Source organism: Polypterus senegalus, chromosome 16 (genome assembly GCF_016835505.1).
Source record: "Polypterus senegalus isolate Bchr_013 chromosome 16, ASM1683550v1, whole genome shotgun sequence".
Taxonomy (NCBI): domain Eukaryota; kingdom Metazoa; phylum Chordata; class Cladistia; order Polypteriformes; family Polypteridae; genus Polypterus; species Polypterus senegalus.
The window spans coordinates 4,302,623-4,322,938 of record NC_053169.1 but is presented as its reverse complement, the minus strand read 5'-3'; the positions used below and the strand labels follow the sequence as shown (position 1 = coordinate 4,322,938).

The window sequence follows — 20,316 nt, the reverse complement described above, 5'->3', positions numbered from 1 at the left end:
AAAGGCACTATATAATAGATATGAAAGGCACTATACAATTAAAAGATATATAGATATGAAAGGCACTATATAATAGATAGATAAATAGATAGGAAAGGCAATATATAATAGACAGATAGATAGATATGAAAGGCACTATATAATAGATAGATAGATAGATAGATGTGAAAGGCACTATTTAATAGATAGTTATGAAAGGCAATATATAATTTTAAAGATAGATAGATGAGATCATGAGGTGTTCCCTTCAAACACCAAGTCAATGAAGCTTCAAGGACATCAGTCTGTCAAGTTAGGAAGCACAAGCGATTGTGAATTAATGCCACCTGCTTTGGTGCAAATGACAGTGACAACAGGTGACCTGGAGGGACAACAGCAAGACACCCACCAAAAAGGGAATAGTAGCCACAGGCAGTTGCTCTCTCCTCATTGTTCCTGACTGATTCTTCTCAAGTTTGGCCTTTCGCTAGGGTCCTTGTTATTCCTGATAGCAATGGGGGGCGTATGACAGACAACACACATCTGTTTTTAAAGTACAGTTTAAGTGTTCAAAATTCGTTCAGTCCACACGTGAAGGGGCAGTGCCCTCTCATCTCTAGCACCGGGCTCACGTTTCTTGTAGATGCCAGCTCGGCTTGTCCTTTAGCAGCAGGGGTGTGACTGAGGCGCCTGATTTATGGCTGATTTGTATGCACGAACAGATTGCACAGCGAGTACCTGGCAGCTGTTTGCTTTGCGATAATGGAACTTAACTGCCATATGCCCGATTCTCCTTTTGTTAATTTATTGTGATTAAAATTGCGATTTTGAGAGCCTTCCCGTGTTAGTGGCACTTGAGCTGTCTTTCTGGGTACGGCTTTCGGCTTATTCTACTGTCCGCATTCTATGTGACTGCTTTCTTAGTACTCGTCTCCAAAAACAGCAGCTGTGTCCAAACACTGATTATGATTTATGTAGCAAGTGAAAAAAGAACGAAACAAAAACGTTTTTAAAAATGCAGTTTGTTTTATCTCAGCATCACTCGCTCCTACCTGCTGAAGGCAAAGAAGAAAGTGGAGCGCAACTTGAGTGCCCAGGCACGTCCAACGAGCTCCGAAGATGACGTCAGACACAGACGCCCGTTTCCAAGTCCGACTCGCGCGCTGCACACGGACGCGCGCCGTGCATCGAAAGAGGTGAATTTCGAGGAGAAGCTGGTATTGTGGTTGCCAAAATGCCGAAAGAAGGGCTTAATATATGACACACACAGATCATCAAAGAACAAGACTGTCTTTCAAAGCTGTCTGAATTGCAGCTGTTCGTCAAGTAGGTCCCCCACTCTCCGGAATATTTACACTCGCCTTCCCTTCCCTTTTGCTTCAAGGGTCTGACTCTCCAGCCTTCTGCTTTTTGCATCATAAAGCCCACAATAACCGACAAAACTCTTCCTCCATCGGCAGAGTGTGACTTTCCTTTGCTGTGAAATTGTTAGGTATGCGACTTTAACTAGAAAGTGTCAACGCGCTGATCGAACGGACAGCAACAAGTAGGAATGCGCTTTGGTCCCTGACTGCGCTCGCGCGCGCTCGCGATTTGCGTTGAGCTCGCGCTTGGCTTCAAACGGGTATGGCCGGTCAGCTCGGTGCCGCGCGAAGCTTCTTGGATGGAAACGCCGCCTCGGCATCGGATCGCGCCGCTTTATTAACTACAGAAACCAGCTAGCGGCAAAAGGAAAGCGGGGGTTAAGTACGGGCTAATTAGCAGGCAGGTTAATTACGATCAGCCGCTAAAAAACGATCCAAGACGAAGAAATGATAAATTATAGATAGATAAGAAAACCTTACAGGTGCGTTTCACCGCAGAACATGAAGGCAAATGTCAGGTTAAATGCTGCTGTGTGCGAAGATGTAATCATTATTGTTCAACCGTTCAAATCAGAATATTACATTCATTTTTTATTCATGCGTATTTGTTTTCATTTATTTTCGTAAAATGAAATTCAGACCTGGGGGAACATCCTGACTGCATCGCATTTTAATTGAAAGTCTACTTTCTAGTTTAAAAAGCATGTGCGGGGGTACCGGCGCTGCCCGGTGGGGAGGAAAGTGTACGTGCAGTCATTAAATAAATTCACCAGGGGGCAGGAGCGGATCTGCCGAAATGCGTTTACAGCACCTGCGGCCCGCGATAGCTATGACGTAGCTGACGGAACACCCACAACATCAGTCACGAAAAGCCCCCCCGAGTCCTCCAACCAAATCTTAACCGTATCGTTTTATACGGGCATTTCGTCACCGACGTTGTGGGCGTTATGTGACTGGCCTCATATATAGGTATTGCCAGCTGGGCAGGAAATGTGGCAAGGAAGGTTCCATGTGGTTAGGTGGGCTGGCCTGATCAGGCTTGGCCTTGCCCTTTAAGAGAAGGGTTATCAGTCCAGGAACCTGAGGGTCACTAGGGAAGTCGTAGCCGGGCGGTTCCCGGAGTTCCCAGGCCATTGCTGACATAAGAACTGATGGCTAAGCTTTTGCTGGAATGATTACCTCGTTGTGGGGTGGCGGGGTGGTCAGACCCCTGAACCAAAAGGGCAGGGCGAGTGTAAATATTCTCGAGAGTGGGACCCACATGACGAACAGATGCAATTCAGACACTTTTGAAAGACCGTTTTGTTCTTTCATGATCTGTGGGTGTCACATTAAGCCCTTCGTGCGGCATTCTGGCAACCACGTGATCAGCTTCTCCTCGAAATGCACCACTTTCGGTACACGGCGCTCGTCCGCGTTCAGCGCGCGAGTCAGGCGCGGGAACGAGCATGTGTGTCTGACGTCAACTTCGGAGCTCGTAGAACGCGCATGGGCACTCAAGTAGCGCTCCACTTTCTTCATTGCCTTCAGCAGATGGGGGCGAGTGGTTTAGGAATAAAATAAACTGAATCTTTTAAAACGTTTTATTGTCTTCTTTTGTCACTTGCTACATAAATCATAGCCAGTGTTAGGACACAACTGCTGATTTCGGAGATGAGTACTAAGAAAGCAGCCACGCAGAAGGTGACGTCCAAGTCGTGAGTCAAAGGACGGGCAGGAGAAAGGGAGGCCATTGGAGGGAGAATGGGGAGCTTTGAGCAGGAGGAGACAGTATGGCTGGCAGGTGGGCCAACATGGGGCTGAATCTTCTTCAGTGTTCTCTGTTATTTCTGACCTTTCTCATCCTTCTATTATTCTCATTATTGTGTACTAAATCCTTTCTTATGCACCATTTTGGTCTCCTTGGTATTTTTTAGTTCTGGTGCCAGCCCAGGTGTGCCCCCTTTTGGTCACAAAGCTTTATCATATACACTTGTGGGTGGGTTGCTCGAGGTGATGCACCATTTGAAATAAGTTTCTAGTTGAAGTGATGCTCTCTCTACCCCTAGAGGCTCCAGGAGATGTTGCACCTTAAGAGTGCCCAGTGTTAAGAGGCCCGCTGTGTTCAGCTCCACACAACAGGTCTTCTGCCCCCTAGTGGCCCCCTCTCCCCCTTGATCCTGTTGGTATTCTGTCTGACACTGCATGGATTTTAGGTGGATGGACGACTCTTGGTGGCACCTGTCATGATTACAGGAATAATGTCCACCCAACCATCCGTCCATTTTCAGAACCCACTCATCCAGGGCAGGGTCATGGGGCAGCTGGAGCCAACGCTAGAAGGCAACACCTGGACAGGAGAGCACAGGAATAACCCTGAAAGTAGAGGAATAGCAAGCAAGGAGAAAGGGAGGTGGAGGGAGACTCCTGTAGTCTTCTCTCCATTAAAACGCCTTTTATAAAATGTGTGAAATGGCAGTTGTGAAAGGCACTATATAATAAGTAATTGGAGTAGAATGGCACTCCTAGTTACACAGCAATACTCACACATGGATATGGTAAAGCAGACGCTCTAGTTGACTTCTGTGGTGGTCCATCACGGTTCCTTATTTTTATAGCCCACCTCTGCTGCTCTGCTCCAGTGTGTCAGCACACTCGTCTGTGGTGGGGTCACCCACCTCTGCCATCAGATACAAGTGTCACAAGGCAGAAGTCTCCTGCCTGGGTGGTCACGGGTCACGCCAGAGGGCCTGCTCTCTGTGGTGGAGTCAGCTGTCACACCACCCATGACACTTGACCCACACTACAGGGCCTGCCCTTCTTCCCCGATGCCAATATGGCTCACTCACTCACCCACTTACGTGATGGCTCATGGAACTCGTAGATCAGATTCAATCGCCCAGTCACTCACTAGCCGTGTTATGCACTCAATTGCATTGCCAGCTCATTTGCTTACTGACTTGGCAGCCCAAGTAACTCAATAATGCCCTCCTGTAAGTCACCCCCTTGCCCACTAGCTCACTTATGCACTGCTTCATTCATTCATGGGTCACTCTGTCACTCACTTAACTGCCAGGCTCACTCACTCTCTCACCAATCACACACGTCAAACTCACGCTCTCACTCACTCAACTCGACCGATTGCTCATCTCTTACCCACCGAGGGACTCCGATTGGGTCCTACTCTTAGCAGGACGAGTAAAAGCATCTTCCTAATTTAAGAAGCTCCTCCTAACTTCACCAGGATTACTCATGAGCTGTGCTAGCTGGCTAGGAGCTGCCAGAAGATGGCGTTCAGGCTGAGATCAGCAGGCACATCCCGGGAAAGGCAGAATGTTGTGGCAATGCTGGACAACGATGTTATTTGTAAGAAATCTCGTACGTTATGTCGTTACTCCACTTACACGGCTTACTTTTACAGGCTGGGGGCGGTCCCTTGAGGTGAGATATTCGTGGCCCCGCCTCCAGTTTCCCTTTTAAGGCTGGGGGCGGTTCCTTCTGATGAGTTATTAGGGGCGTCCACCCACAAAATATAACAAGATTATGCACACAGAAACGAAATAATAAATCGCTAAAATTGAAATAGTATACACAATAAGACAAAATATATGAGTAACAATATTAACATACAGTAAATGATAGCTATCACTGAATCTAAAATGAATATTAAAGACTTAAAAAAGGAATTTAAACACAAGCCAAGGGAGGAACCCTGACTTAAACCAAACACGTAATGACAACAACAACAACAACATTTATTTATATAGCACATTTTCATACAAACAGTAGCTCAAAGTGCTTTACATATTAAAGAATAGAAAAATGAAAGACATAATTATAAAAAAATAAATCAACATTAACATCGAGTAAGAGTAAGGTTCAATGGCCAGGGGACAGAAAAACAAAAAAACTCCAGACGGCTGGAGAAAAATAAAATCTGTAGGGATTCCAGACCATGATACCGCCCAGTCCCCTCTGGGCATAGACAAGAATTTATCTTTGTTGAAAGAATTTATTCAACAAATTTAAACAATAATTAAAGTAAAAGGTGAATCAAAAATGCGACGGCAAACCTGAGCTGTCAAAAACCAAATTATTGTAAATCTTTAAATAAAACCTACGAATGCTCAAAAAGATGTCTTTACAAATCTTCCCAAACTTCAGTCCACAGTTCCACCATCAAGGCTCCCATCAGGAGGAGACGCTGAGCCTGAGCCCCACATTTAAAGTCTGAGGGCGGACCCTCCGCTGTGATGTCATGAAGCTCCACAGTAAGCAGTGATGTCAGACAGAGACTGTCAAAGGGATGATTGATGACCTTAAGCTCCGCCCCAAATTATGATTGAAGAAAAATGGATGTGTGAAAATATGATTTAGGAAATATGATGTATGAAATGAAGTCCTAGTAATTATCAGGCAGACACTTATTAAAATAAGGTTCTTATCAAGATATAACAAAGGAGTGTAAAGGGCCACATTATGTGTTACAAGCCAGAGGAGTGTATTTTTAAATTATTAGTTCTGAATCTGCTGTTTATACAATGACATTACGTGTCAGGGTGGGGGGCATAAGTATCATAGTTTGGGGGTGAGGGTATAAATTTCATAATTTATCATTTATGGTGGAGGTACATTTCATAATTCATATTTTTGGGATGGGACTTAATTTCATACATCATATTTCATAATTAGTATTTTTCATAAATCATATTTTCACACATCATGTTTCATCAGTCATAATTTAAGGTCATCAATCATCCATTTGACAGTTTCTGTCTGATAATACTACTTATACTCTGCCCACGTAGGTCAGCAATGCATTGAAACAGAATCCGTATAACTGAAAATACAACAAAGTCAGTTAAAAAGTACTGCATACGCATAAGGAGTCATTTTATAAACTGCTTTGTCTCAAACAGGGTCTCTCTCGTAGTTGCGGGCGCCGGAGCCTATCCCAGTTGGCTCAAGGTACAAAGCAGGAACAAATGCATAAAAAGTGAAATTTTAATATTAATAATATGAAATAAAAGAAAGTATCCCACTTACTCGCCTCCACATCTCCTACATATCACTGCTGAGGGGTCTCCTTTGCCCAGGTCTGAAATGAGTAAGGAGTTTGCTGGCTTCATAAAAATGAATCTAATTTGTGCCATTCTCAGCAGTCACGGTGCCCCCATGCAGTCCACAGAGACCACAAACGGTCACAGATGGTGAGGTGTGAGGCAGGTGTGTGTGGGGCAGAGCTGCAGCTGGGCACACCTGCCCGTTCCTGAGCTCTGCCATCAAAGCATGGATGGTCTCCCACATGTACAGAGCAGAAGTGCCAAGCAGAAGTAAAAAGGTGAACAGAAACTGTGAAGAAGACTTTCAGCAATCCATGCCAGGCAATTACTGTAAGTCTGCCCTGTGATGAGTCCCCTGATGGTAAACAACAAAAGCCACATGCCCACACTATGGCTGACGCTACCCGTCACGGTGCCCACTCTCATGGGAACGACGGATACAATTAAAATCTGGATGTGAAATTGTAAATAGTGCAAAAGTGACTGTCAGCCTTGGATGAAGTGCCAAGTGCAGCTCTGTGGCACAAGAGTCAGCAGGAGGAAGACCTTGGTCATCCCAGCATGGCTTATAGATCTCTGAAGTGCCCGCTGCCTGGAGATTACCGTCCATTGCAGGACTTCACCTACTTTGCAAAACACAAGAGTTTCACTGAATGCTGCCTTATGCCAGGGTGTCAAAGAAATGATGGAGCAACTCCAGCTTCTGTTTAATCCCACCACTGACCCCAGGCACCCACTTCTCCAAAGCCGTACACCCTGTACTAAGATTTAGGGAATCAGACATTCTAGTGTTCAAGAAAGACCAACACAAAGTCAGGCATCTTCATCTAAAGTCGAGGAGTGGGCTATGAGACCTCCAGGACTAATATAGGAGGCAGGCTAAAATGCCCACCAGTCTGTCCATAAAGGGGGCAAACAGAGGCACCTATTGTTCTCTCTAATTTCTTTTTGCTGCTGAGCGGATGTGCTAATAACATATGTGCTGGTACTTTCATACTGGTGAAACTGGAGCAGCTGTGAGGCACTCAGATTCACTCTGTTGGAAATGGTGGTTTATTTATTGTATTTAGAGGGCATCAGGAGGGCACCCAGCCTTGACTCGGCCCACACACACTTACAGTACACACAGAGACCCGTAACGCGGCAGGTACATCAGATACATGAGAGAGAATGTATTGAATAAACGACAAACACAAAAACAATGAATTAAATAACGCCTTCGCAGATACCCACCCAGACGGCGATCACTAATGATCAGATAAACTGAGATATAGAAAAGCCCACCAGGCGATGAACACTAAACAACAAACAGGCCCTCACAATCCCAGTCCGACACACACACCAGTGTCAGACGCAGGTGACGTTGAACTGATAGCCCTGGGGGGCGGGGCCTCAAGTGTGGCGTCAAGTGTCCCCGCCCCTTACGTGCAACACAACGCAGAGAACAGGTAATGGAAACAGTCACCAATAATGTGTGCAAAATCATTCATGAAGACATGTCTAAACAATTGCACAAGTCACAAAATAAAATTGTAAAAACGAAGATATTGACACAGCATGAAGAGCTGGGGTCCGGTGGGAAGCCCCATTTAATATCCAATTGGAGAAAGAAAAAGTCAATACGAAATACAAGACAAAGAGGGCAGCTGCCGTCCAGAGCTGCGACCTCATAGGACCAGCCCGCGAGTTCTTTAAATAGAGCAGGAAGCGGAAGAGGCGGGGCTACAGACGATTCTCCAGCAGTGACATCACAGCACTTCCTGTGGGTGTTCCTCCACTCGGGGACAGGACCTGAAGCAGAGGTTAGTGCTGGCGTCACTTCAACAATCTTCCCGCCTTGTTTTCTCAGCATCGACGCAGGAGACGCTCCCTACACTGGCACGTGTGACCTTATTTAGAAAAACACAGAAAGAGCAAATAAAAAGGAGCCATCTGATGACACGCTTGGTATTTCCTAGCAGTCGCCTCTGATCAGGAACCAGTGGCTGAAAAGACTCTTTGTTTCATTGACAGGTCTGGTGAAGTGTCACAGCCATGGCAGCCAAGGTTTTGCCATTTTACCAGCGGAAGCTTAAGCACTATGACCAGGGATACCGCAGCACTCAGACCCGCTACGTGGTGCAGGAGTATTCAGCGTCATCTTCAAGGTGAGACCTTACCTGCTGGGCTATGAACATCGTTACTCTAACAATGTGTGTATGAGACACAGAGGAGACCCTTTGGACGTTTGTTTTCACGTCAGTAGACCCCCCAGAGTGTCCTCTTCAACAAGAGGTCACATTCTACCAAATATGGGACATGGCAGGGGCTTCAGCTCCTTTATGTGGGACAGACAGGGCTGGCCCATGATGCAGTGCTGTTCTCTTGGTTCACTACCAACGGGCAGTGGCATCACAGGCTTCACTTCCTGAAGTCTCCACATCTTGCTATGGAGGGACACACCATTTCTGGACTCATAGGTACCCCATACTGCCCATCGGCTCAAATGGCACTGAGTGACCTATGGCAGACCGCCCGGGTAGGTTGAATAAGAATTCAAAAACAAATTCCTTCCAGTATTGGTGTGAGTGAAGTGCATTATGGGGTGAACAGAGTTGCCCAGTTACTGTCTGCTTGTTCTGGCCATCACAATAACATAGTGGGACTTCTTAAAGATCTGATCCCACTTTCCCCAGTAGTGTCTCACTCCATTGGGAATTCCACAGCAGTTGCTCTACGTTTTTCCCCTCTTGAGAGAAGGTGGGATGGTAAGTGTCAGAAGAGACGAGCCTTCCTCCATTGCCCACCAATGATCTGACTGTCTGTCTGTCTGTCTAACTTCAGGACTGCGTCATCGAGATCCAGCGCTTCCCGAGTAGCATCCACTTCTCAAGCTTCGAGAGCTCAGGTGGGCACCAAGAGACACAGGACCTCTGTTGAAGATGAGCAGCTGGAATACACCGTGCCACCTTTCAGGACAAGGTATACTTTGTGAAAAATTAGGATTAAGATGATTGTTTTTTAAATCCAAGGGGGGTCTAAGAGCAAATATTTGGGCCTGTCTTCACAGAACCCAAGAATGTGTTACTTTAAACATTTCTATGGATAAGGATTGACCTACTCTGCCATATCTGATTCCTTGCACCTTACGTTTGACCCGTTTTAGGTTTTGACCCTAACAACAGAACTCTTGATAGCATACTGGTCCTTATTTCAGTCATCTGAAGGAGAAAAGCCCCCTTCTAGCTCCTTATCCAACCACCTCCTAGCTTGGTGGGCAAGTCTATCTCAACTGCGTAAAGGATGTGGTCCCATTTGTCTGTGAGTCCCTACTTCATCCATCATGTGACTCAGGTCTGGCGTTTGACACCAAAGTCCTCCTTGTTCAGTGATTGCATTGCACATTTGCTTTAGGATGTTCTCTCCCTCTCCATGAGCCTCAGCTGATGGACAGTTGACCAGGCATCTTTCTATGGAATGTTCACAACCAAAGCAGAATTCACATGTCAGTCAATGATGAGAAGTCATCCAAGCCATAGCCATATCTGGAGCACCACCACACATGACAGATCAAATGACAGCGGGCTCCACCTTTACAAGCAATGCCGAGACCCAAGTTCTACTTATGACTCCATATAAGGTGGATGTTTGTGAGATGAAACGAGTGGGCAGCTGTCTCCACCATGCACTCAGCATTCGTCTGATGGTGGCGTCATCAAGGTGAGAGCAGTTTGCATCCACTGAATGTTGTCCTGTTCTTCTTGGTGATGCCTACAAGATTCGATGACGGGACAACTCTCCTTTCTAATGAATTAGTATTTTTTGGATTTGCAGAATTTGGTTTTGTGGTTTAGTTTTATCATCTCTCATATTGATGTGATTAGGGGGCGATGCCATAATAACAAGACTCCTGTAAGTTGCCACACACACAATGGCCTCAAAATATTCTAAAGTAGACCAGCAGACAAAAGCTGGCCTCACCTCTGGCAGTCTAGCCCGAAACTCAAATGGCAGGCTTCATCCTGCAAAGGCCTAAATCGATCGAGGCTAAGGTTTTTAACCCTTAAACTGCCACATACCTGGGGGGGTTAATGCACCCCTGGACACCAAATACTTTTTTGCTGCACTTTTTAAGGAAATGTTACAATTCACCAAGGAAAGATGAAATTTTAATGGAACGCATATTTTTTTTTCATGCAAAGAGCATCACAAATTACTGCAGCAAACGATCATTTTACACACTGACAATGAACTGTAACAACTATTAAAAAACTACTGCAACAATCCATTATTATTATACCGTACGAGGTGCAACCGACGCCATCGGTGACATTCAGTAAATCACCGAGCCAACTGAGCTTGAAGTCGCTGCACGCGAGCACACAGAGGCCAACGCTGACAGGCCAGTCTAGTGCAGCGGCTCAGTCCCGGGCACAGTGAGGCTGCAGTGCTGCAGGGGGCGCCAGTGGTCATGAGCTGGCTGCTCAACGAATGTGCGACACGGGCTGATCAGCTCCGGCGTTGGGAACTCAGTATAGGCGGCTTAAGGGTTAAAGTTCAGAAACCTCATAAAAATATTCAGAAATGTCCTTTAGAAGAGAAGATAACGGTAAACCTCGGGTATTTTGGACAAAAACAAAACCAAGGACCTTTCAATTGAATATAAAACCCTCATTTTTATACATATTTAGGACTTGCACTAGGAGTCAATTACCAACCGTTTACATTTCATTTAAATGAGAATTAGAATCAGAAGCTTTTCTTAGGTTACATAACCACGATGGATGGGGTTTGTTATGCCATGATGTAAATATGATGGGGTGTCCATTTTTTCACATCCTCTGGTGCATAAACACATTTTGTTTGTTGCTTTCCCTTCATGGAAGGTTAGCTTTATTTCAAGTAGGCCTAGCATTAGGATTATTTCTTTATTTTCTCATTTTCATTTTATCAACTCATGCGTTTTGCGCTCAGCCCATTTACTTGGTTATGTTTTCTAATTTTTTGCCCCTCTTCCACTACACTCTGCCCACGTTCTCCCAGTTTATCGCTCTCACAATAATCATTGGATATCTCAACGCTTCCATAACAATTAGAAAACCCCAAAATAAAAAAGAAAAAGAAAACAGACAAGACAGAAAATATTCAAAAAGGGTTTCCCCAAAAAGCAACCTAAAGCAAACAAATCCAATCCGTAAATCACACAAATAGTAAAAATATCTGGGAAAAAACACAAAAAAAGAACATCAGTACTCACTACACTTGAAGCAAACTGCTCAACGCTGCTGATTGTCACGATGCTCTGTCTGAAGGGGACAGGGCACATAACTAGACAGGAGTACATTAGCACAAACGCACACATACTGGCATACTTAATTAATCAATAATGCCAAAGCAAAATAAGATCCAAGATTTGACACACAAGAGAACCAAACACATTATGAATTATGAAATCCAAAAGTCTGTTTAATAAACTGTGCCCTGTCTGAGCCACAATACATGCGACCCCTACGCCCAGTATCACCAGGCCAGAGTGTGGTCACAGCTTATTATTTTTGTTAATTCTTTTCTGATCTGAAATGCTTGGGCCATTTTAATGATAATGTGTGCCATCGGAATTGACAATTTGCATGGATTCCTACAGGTCTGCTGCAGAACAAGAGGAGTACCAGCGCAGGGTGGTGCACTTTGGCAATGAACTGGCTTCTTTGGAGGCAGAAGTCCATGAGGCGAGAGAGGCAACACGCCAGCAAGTGGACAAGCTGGCTGTTCAGAGGATGGTGAGTCGAATTCAATTGATGGGTAAAGGAGGAGCCCTGTGCCAGGGCGGAGATGCGGCACCACAGAGCCACAAAATTGCAAATGGAACTTCCTACAACATGCTGTGTGTTGAACTCCGGTGGAGTGTAACGGAGATCAGAGTGAGGCAGAAGTAAAGTCGTCAGTAATGGGATTGTCCTTTTCAGGAAGTAACGAGAAAATGAAACCTGATGCTATTTGAGAGATTTAATTAGTCACTTGTGATGGAGGACAACCACAACTCTGATAATAATGAGTCACAATGCAGCTGAGTGTTCATGACCAATAACAGCTTGACGGAATATTTGAGCAATCACAACGAGATCAGGCCATTCAGCCCAACAGGCTTGTCCATCCTTTTCAGAGATTGTCCAAAATAACATCAAGTCGAGTTTTGAAGGTCTCTAAAGTCCTGCATAACACCATATGACCTGGTCACTTAGTTCAAGTGTCTGTGGTTCGATGTGTGAAGAAAAAGTTTAGAACATTAGTGCAAAATCTGCCCTAAGCACGTTTTCAGTCTGTGTGTCCCCAACTCTTTGTTTTAGAGATTGTTTGTTTTAAAGTAACAATAGGGACCCGCTTTACCAATTCTCTTAATATTTTTTTAACCATTCAATTATATCTCTCCAACTTTCTGTCAGCTCCTTCAATCTTTCCTCATAATTCATTCCCTGAAGTCCTAGAATCAGCGTAGTCACTCTATTCTGGACTTTCTCTAGTGCTGTTATGTCTTTTCTGTAATGATGAGAACAAAACTGGACGCAGTACCGCGAGTGGGGCTTCACCTGAGCGACGGGCGCTGAGCAGACTCCTGTCAATCATGGAGAATCCACTGAACAGGATCATCTCCAGACAGAGGAGCAGCTTCAGTGACAGATTGCTGTCACCATCCTGCTCCCCTGACAGACTGAGGAGACCCCACACTATGTGACTCCCGGGGGGGTAAACGTTAACATTATACAAAGTTATTGTCTGTTATACCTTCATTGTTATCACTCTTTAATTTAATATTGTTCTTTATCAGTATGCTGCTGCTGGAGTATAGGAATTTCACCTTGGGATTAATAAAGTATCTATCTATCTATCTATCTATCTATCTATCTATCTATCTATCTATCTATCTATCTATCTATCTATCTATCTATCTATCTATCTATCTATCTATCTATCTATCTAATATAACTTAAGGATGACCTCCCTGGACCCACACTCCACACATCAAGGCGCTATATAACCAAACGTTCTGTTAGCCTTCTTAGCCCCTTGTGAACACTGTCTGTAAGGTGATCATGTCAGGTCAACGTTCAGACCACCTATTGTGTATTCAGACCTCACATTTTTACTTCCTTTGTGTACAACAGCCACAAATCTGCCCGAGTCTGTATGCTGCCCACGTCCCACTGTACCAGTTTATCTGATTCTCCTTCATAAAGTTTGGTATCATCTGCACATTTGACGTGCGCTGCTATCCGAGAGGTTGCCACTTTGAATCCCCATCCCTGCCTAAAGAGCTCCTACTCAGGTGGGCCCTTGAGTGAGACCCTTAACCTTCAGTTGCTCCAGGGGTGCTGCACAATGGCTGACCCTGCACTCCGACCCCAAGGGGTATACAAAAACTAACAAATTCCTAATCCAATAAATTATATCTCTCTATTATAAAAGAAAATCTTGGAAGAATACGAGACGTGACTTTCTCAGTGAGACACTTTCACGTCCCGCGAGACGAGTCTTTGTGCCAAGAGATTTAACCAGGCCTGGGGCCGGAAATAAAAGACAAAGAGTAGATGACCAAGTAGAATGTCGTAAAGAATTCAAAAACGTTGGCGTGGTACACATGCAGAGCAGGTTAGAGATAATGGAAGTACAAAAATTTGAAAATCTCCAAAAAAAGGATAGTAAAGATCACATTAGTTCAAACAATCGGAAATTATTAATAATGTATGTGAAATAATGGAACAGTGAAAAGAGATCAAATATATTGTTTGGATTTAAAAGTCGGAGACTTGTAGATCGTCTAATTCGTGTTTCTATCAGGGAAAAGTCGTGTTTCTTCCCAATGAAGATGCGTATCCACCAGAAATAAAAGATTAAATCCCTGGAGAGAAAATTACAAAGCCCCGCGAGACAAGAGCTTATGCAGAGATTTGGAAACGTCCTGGCCACATAACCACGCACGCGGTTCAATCATTTCTCATTTGTGTGAATGCTATTGTCAGACACGTTTCTTGTAGAGAGAAAGAAACGATATTCACTCACGGGCGGTTATACGTGGCGTTGTCACGATGGAATTCCAAACACGAAATCAAAATTCAATGCGATAGACGAAAAGGGAAAAGTGAAAAGAGATCGAATATACGGACAGAGGTGATATGACAGAAGTGCGCCGGGCGAGATGAAGATCACAGCAAGCCAGCAGGTGATCGAGCAAAGAGGAGGTAAAAAAACAATGGTATTTGTGTCCCATTGTGTCACCGTTTAAGAGGGGGTGTCGGAGGAGTGACTGCATCTCCTTGGGGTGCGTTCAGCCCCCCACTTCACAACACGGGCGGCAGAGACGCAAAGTGGCTGGCGTGTAACGCGGGCCGGGGGGATTGGGGTTGGCGAGCGAGGTGAGCAATGGGGGGATGGGGGGGTGACGGCCCCTAGTAAAATCTCCTGGATTATGTCCAGATTGTTTATGTACTGTATCTGAGCTGCCCCCTGCTGGACACCAGTTTGCAACATCACTTTAATCTGAAAAGTTCCCGTCACCATAGTCTTGCAGGGTCAGTCGTTATTCTCGTATGGAAACACACGTTCACTAAAATACCAGTAGCAGATAACAGCCCAGTCAGCGTCATTAAAGAGCCCGTGTGTTTAGGAGTGAAGGCTCACTGGCCGGCTGTTACTTGGCCACCTTTTTATTGGCGGGATGCTTCACCGACGAATGAGAGGCAGAGTGAGCCTTCGTCTCAACATCTGAACCTGTTTGAATGGACGTCCAGTTCATGCACTACTCTGATTGTCTGAAAGAATCACTTCAACGGTCCTTTGTGCTAAAAACTCAAGCGTCTTGGACATTGTGAGCATTCGACGGGATGCCTGACGTGTGGCTTTTATACTATTTGCCATTGTTCATTTTTGTAGCTCATTGTATTATAAGCTTTGCTATCTCTGTTCTCCATGAGTAATTTAAAATGTTGGCAGCCGCCATTACAAAGCACACAGACGTTAGACATGGGCCGGGTGGAGGGTTCTGTTTGTGTCAGACCAGCTCCTTCTGTCACCACTTTCCAGTCTCGACCCCCAAACCCTCTTTTAGCTCTAGCCTTCTACTTGTGTCTCTTACGTCCCGTGTGTAAGTAAAGGCAGGTCATCTTTGTCTTTGTGTGCTTTTCAATTCACATTTTTGTACGTTTCTTTTCAATTTTTCTCTGTTTTGCTTTGCTTTCGTCTTCCCTGATGAGGTGGAAGAGCGGATGGCCCTGGAGAGACGCATTCATGAGGAATCGATGAGCCGCGCCCCCGATTTCCTCGTCCGCCTGAGGTCCCACACGGTCTGGGAGAAGACGCCCGTACGACTCTTCTGCACAGTGGAGGGATACCCCAGCCCCATTGTTAAGTGGTGAGTGGGCCGACGGGGGAAAGTAAAGTGACACAAGCGGCGACACCTGGCGGCTCTGAATGCTTCGCCAAAGGCCTGTGCTGTCCAAAGTATCACCAGCTCTCGAACGGCTGACATGACAACTTTGGTTAAAACGCCACGTATCCCGTCCTCTGGTGTTCACCACCAAGTTGTGATAAGTGAGCTGTGCATTTTAAAAAGGTTTATGGTGTGAGTCCATAGTGTCAGATGTGCAGCAGCCACCCTCCATCAAAGAGGTGGGTGCAAGTCCAGCACAGCCCCTCGGCACGGGTCTGCCCATAGAAGATGCTGGGCTGCTGGGCCTGAGGCTTCTCACACTGCCCTGTAAAATGTGACTGCCCAGGTGGCAAAATAAAACAATAAAAAATACAACAAAAGGGTGGGCCTAAAAATGCAACCCAATGAAAACAAAGCCAGCTGACGGTCCGTTAATTCAATATTAATAATCAAGGAAAGCAAAAAATTCCAATTAGAGCTGACAGACATCTGAAGTCCACGAAACCCAGTGGCACTCTGTGGACTGAGGCTGCCAAGCACAGGTCGTGGGCGGATCTTCAGCTGTGGTGCCAGGGAGGCCACACCCCCTTAGGCTCCACATCAAGGGAACAGGGCAGGTGACAGGGCAGGTGACAAAGAAGAAATGCACAGTGTGAAAATCTCTCTATATATATATCTATATATAATGGTTCACCGACAAAAGCGCGATAGACAAATGAGCGCCGACAAACCTGCTAACTGGTTTTCGACCAATGCACACCGTCAAAATCGCCACGACAAGATAGCGAGACAGGCCAAGAGAGTGGGACACGTACGTGCGCATTATGTACACAGTATGTGATAGATTATAACTGTTATAACTGCTGATGGCATGCCGCAAACAAATAACTCGGTCGAGGGTTGGCATAACGCGTCGTATACAAAGCAGAATTACCAGCAGTCTAAATACGCTCAACTATCAAGACGTCTTGCTGCAATTCTTCCTACATATGCAGGGCGTGATCTTAAGGACCATCTACGTGCCGTGCTGATGACATGCCGCGTCTCATAACATTGACTTCTAAAATAAACATTATTATTTATGCTTTAAACTAGAGAAAAGCCAAGCAAAATGACCCCTTTTATTGGCTAACTAAAAAGATTACAATATGCAAGCTTTCGAGGCAACTCAGGCGCCTTCTTCAGGTTACATCTCGCCTGAAGAAGGGGCCTGAGTTGCTTTGAATGCTTGCATATTGTAATCTTTTTAGTTAGCCAATAAAAGGGGTCATTTTGCTTGGCTTTTCTCTACATTCATAATGGCTAACACGGTACAACAACCTAGTGCTTTAAACTAGTAATTCATATTTAATGAAACTTGTGTGATTTTGTCGGCACGATTTTAATGGCGTGTTTTAATCGGCGCTATTTTGTCGGGGCTCATATGTCTATAGCGCAAATGTCGGGTCAGAATATATAATAGTCAAGGTGCAGTCATATGAAAAAGTTTGGGACCCCTCTCAGCCTGCTAATAAATGACTCTCCTTTCAACAATAAAGGTAACAGTGGTACGTCTTTCATTTCCTACGAGTACTGCGGGTTTTCACGAACAAAGATGTTTAGTGACGCAGCATTTAGTTGTGTGAAATGAAACCAAATGTGAAAAAGTGGCTGTGCACAAATGTGGGTCCCCTTGTCATTGTGCTGATCTGAATGCCTGTCACTGCTCAATGTTGGATGAGCTCGTCAAGCCTTGAACTTCATAGACAGGAGTGTCCAGGCACGAGTGGTCAAAGGTATTTAAGGTGGTCAACTGCAAGTTGTGCTTCCTTCCCTTTGACTCTCCTCTGAAGAGCGACAGACAGCATGGGATCCTCAAAGCAACTCTCAAAGATCTGAAAACAAAGATTGTGGAGTCTCCTGGTTTAGGGAAGGACACAAAAAGCCATCTCAGAGGTTTAAACTGTCAGGTTCAACTGTAAGGAATGGAATCAGGAAATGGAAGGCCACAGGCACAGTTGATGTTAAACCAACTCAGCAGGTCTGGCAGGCCAAGAAAAATAAAAGAGCGGCACATGAAGAGGCAGGATTGTGAGAATGGTGACAGACAACCACAGATCACCTCCAAAGACCTCAAGAACATCTCGCTGCAGATGGCGTATCTGTATATCGTTCTACAATTCAGAACATCAGTATGGCAGGGTGATGAGAGAGAAGCCCTTACTGCACTCACGCCGCAAACAGAGTCGCTTGTTGTATCAAATGCTCATTTAGACAAGCAGACTCATTAAGAACAAAGTGCTTTGGACTGATGAGACACAAATGGAGTTATTTGGTCCGAACAAAAAGCGCTTTGCATGGCGGAAGAAGAACACCGCATTCCAAGACAAACACCTGCTACCTCCTGTCATATGTGGTGGAGGTCCCATCATGCTGTGGGTGGGCTGTGTGGCCAGTTCAGGGACTGGGGCCCTTGTTAAAGTCGAGGGTCGGATGAATTCAACCCAATATCAACCAGTTCTTCAGGATAATGTTCAAGCATCAGTCACAAAGTTGAAGTTACTAACGCAGGGGTTGGATATTCAACAAGACGATGAGCCAAAACACAGTTGGAAATCTACAAAGGCATTCATGCAGAGGAGAAGTCCAATGTTCTGGAATGGCCGTCACAGTCCCCTGACTTGAATATCATCGACAATCTATGGGATGATTTGCAGCAGGCTGTCCATCAATTGAACTGAACTGGAGAGATTCTGTATGAAGAATGGAGTCAGAAATACCAACATCAGAGTCCAGACACTCGTCACAGGCTACAGGAGGACAACATCTGGAGGGTCAAAGGAGGCTCAACTGAGTATTGATGTCACATCTCTGTTGGGGGGCCTGTCTAATTTTGTGATGATGCATATTTCATATTTTCTGTTAATCCAATAAACTTCGTGTCACTGCTGAAATCCTACTGTGTCCATAAGACATGTTGTATATTAAAAGAAAGTCGCTACTTTGAAAGCTCAGCCAATGAGAAACAAAAATCCAAAGAATCAAGAGGGCTTCCCAGACTTTTTCATATGAGTGTATGACTGTGTGTGTGTGTGTGTGTTCATGTTCCAGTATCACGTCCGAACGGCTGGAGCGATTTTCATGAAACTTGCTACACGTTTCTCATTGGTCGACTAAAAATACTGTAGGGTGACATCAGCCGTAACCCCCTCCTTTCTCTTGATCATGCGGTCTTCTATGAACGGCCACCAGAGGGCGAACTGGAGGTGACTGCCAGCACTCGTTATGTTTGAGCGCCACCACCGCGCGCCCTGTTGCTTTTGAGATTAAATTGAGTGCCCACTGGGTGATGACATACATAACAGATACAAGGCCGCAAGCAGAACACATTAGTGAGTCTTCATTGTTTGTTAATTTAGTTTTATTTTTAAAGTTTTTTTATTATATTTTTCCCAAACGATTAAAAAAAAAACACTTTATTTTCCTCCCAGGCACGCCGGGTATTTCAGTTATGTTAGCTAGTTATTAATAATAAATAAAATATTAACAGAAATGACATACAAACAAAATCAAAATTCAAGAACAGAAAAATGAACAGAAAACCGTAAAATATACTTAAGCCAATTTATACAACCTGGATGAGGCACAACACCCCTGGCCTTCATTCAGCACTGGCCTCCTATTGGGTCCTTCAGCTACAGCGTCAGGGGGCTCTCCCCCCTCGGGTTCAGCGGACAGTAAATTAGTCAGGTAAGACCCCAAAATACATGAAGTTAAAATAACAAAGAGCATTTAGAGTGCATTGAAAAAAACCAAATTGAATAAACTAAATAAAAAGAAAACAGAGACCAGAAGCCAAAGTTTACCTGAACCATAGCAGTGTCACCTGAAAGAACTTTACAGAATCCTTTAATGACTGTTGTAAAAGAGAACAAGACAAAGACAAAGATTTGGGCTGACACAGCGGCCCCATAAACTGTAAAGGCAAAAAATAATAAAAAGGACACAAGCCTCTGACTGGACTATCCAAGATGGCAGGGTCAAGGTGGGTGGGCACCAGAAGTGACCTCAGAGGTGACGAGGCTGTCAATCATCCGGTCTGCAGAGGGAGGAAGAGAAGAGGCATTGGAATACAGCGCCACCCTGTGGATTGGCGAGGAATACCACCACTTGAGCCTTTAAGCTGTCCCCAAGGCACACTTGTGTGACACTGTATAATAATTAAAGTGAGGCCTTCCACATCCTTGGACCTGCAGTGTCATCGGGAGCTTTCAGTTTGGGTGAGGAGGACAGCCTGACGTCACTTTGACTAATTTTATGTTTTTTTTGTTTTTAGGTTTAAAGATGACGTTATAATCGATCAGACAAGTGAACCTGGGAAGTACAGGATTGAGAGCAAATATGGAGTTCATAGCCTCTTAATCTACAGGTAAATGTGGCTTTCTTGGGGCTGGCATTCACAAGTCACCGTCCCACATGCTGTCCTGTCTGCAGCTCGTTTCTATTCAAATCTTTCTTAATGTGACACCCAAGATATTTAAGTCAGTCG

At 44.9% G+C, this 20,316-nt stretch overlaps 1 protein-coding gene across 5 annotated transcripts in view; it reads left to right on the top strand.

The window, feature by feature from the left end:
* Nucleotides 1-20,316, top strand: part of myom2b (myomesin 2b) — a 99,979-nt gene that overhangs the window by 9,348 nt on the left and 70,315 nt on the right. For all 5 annotated transcript variants that reach the window (XM_039738746.1, XM_039738749.1, XM_039738747.1 and 2 more), the window contains exons 2-6: nucleotides 8,399-8,532; nucleotides 9,209-9,346; nucleotides 12,009-12,144; nucleotides 15,613-15,770; nucleotides 20,104-20,196. In XM_039738746.1, the coding sequence (XP_039594680.1) occupies nucleotides 8,420-8,532; nucleotides 9,209-9,346; nucleotides 12,009-12,144; nucleotides 15,613-15,770; nucleotides 20,104-20,196 (638 nt within the window). In that variant the 5' untranslated portion in view covers nucleotides 8,399-8,419. The remainder of the gene's footprint in view (nucleotides 1-8,398; nucleotides 8,533-9,208; nucleotides 9,347-12,008; nucleotides 12,145-15,612; nucleotides 15,771-20,103; nucleotides 20,197-20,316) is intronic.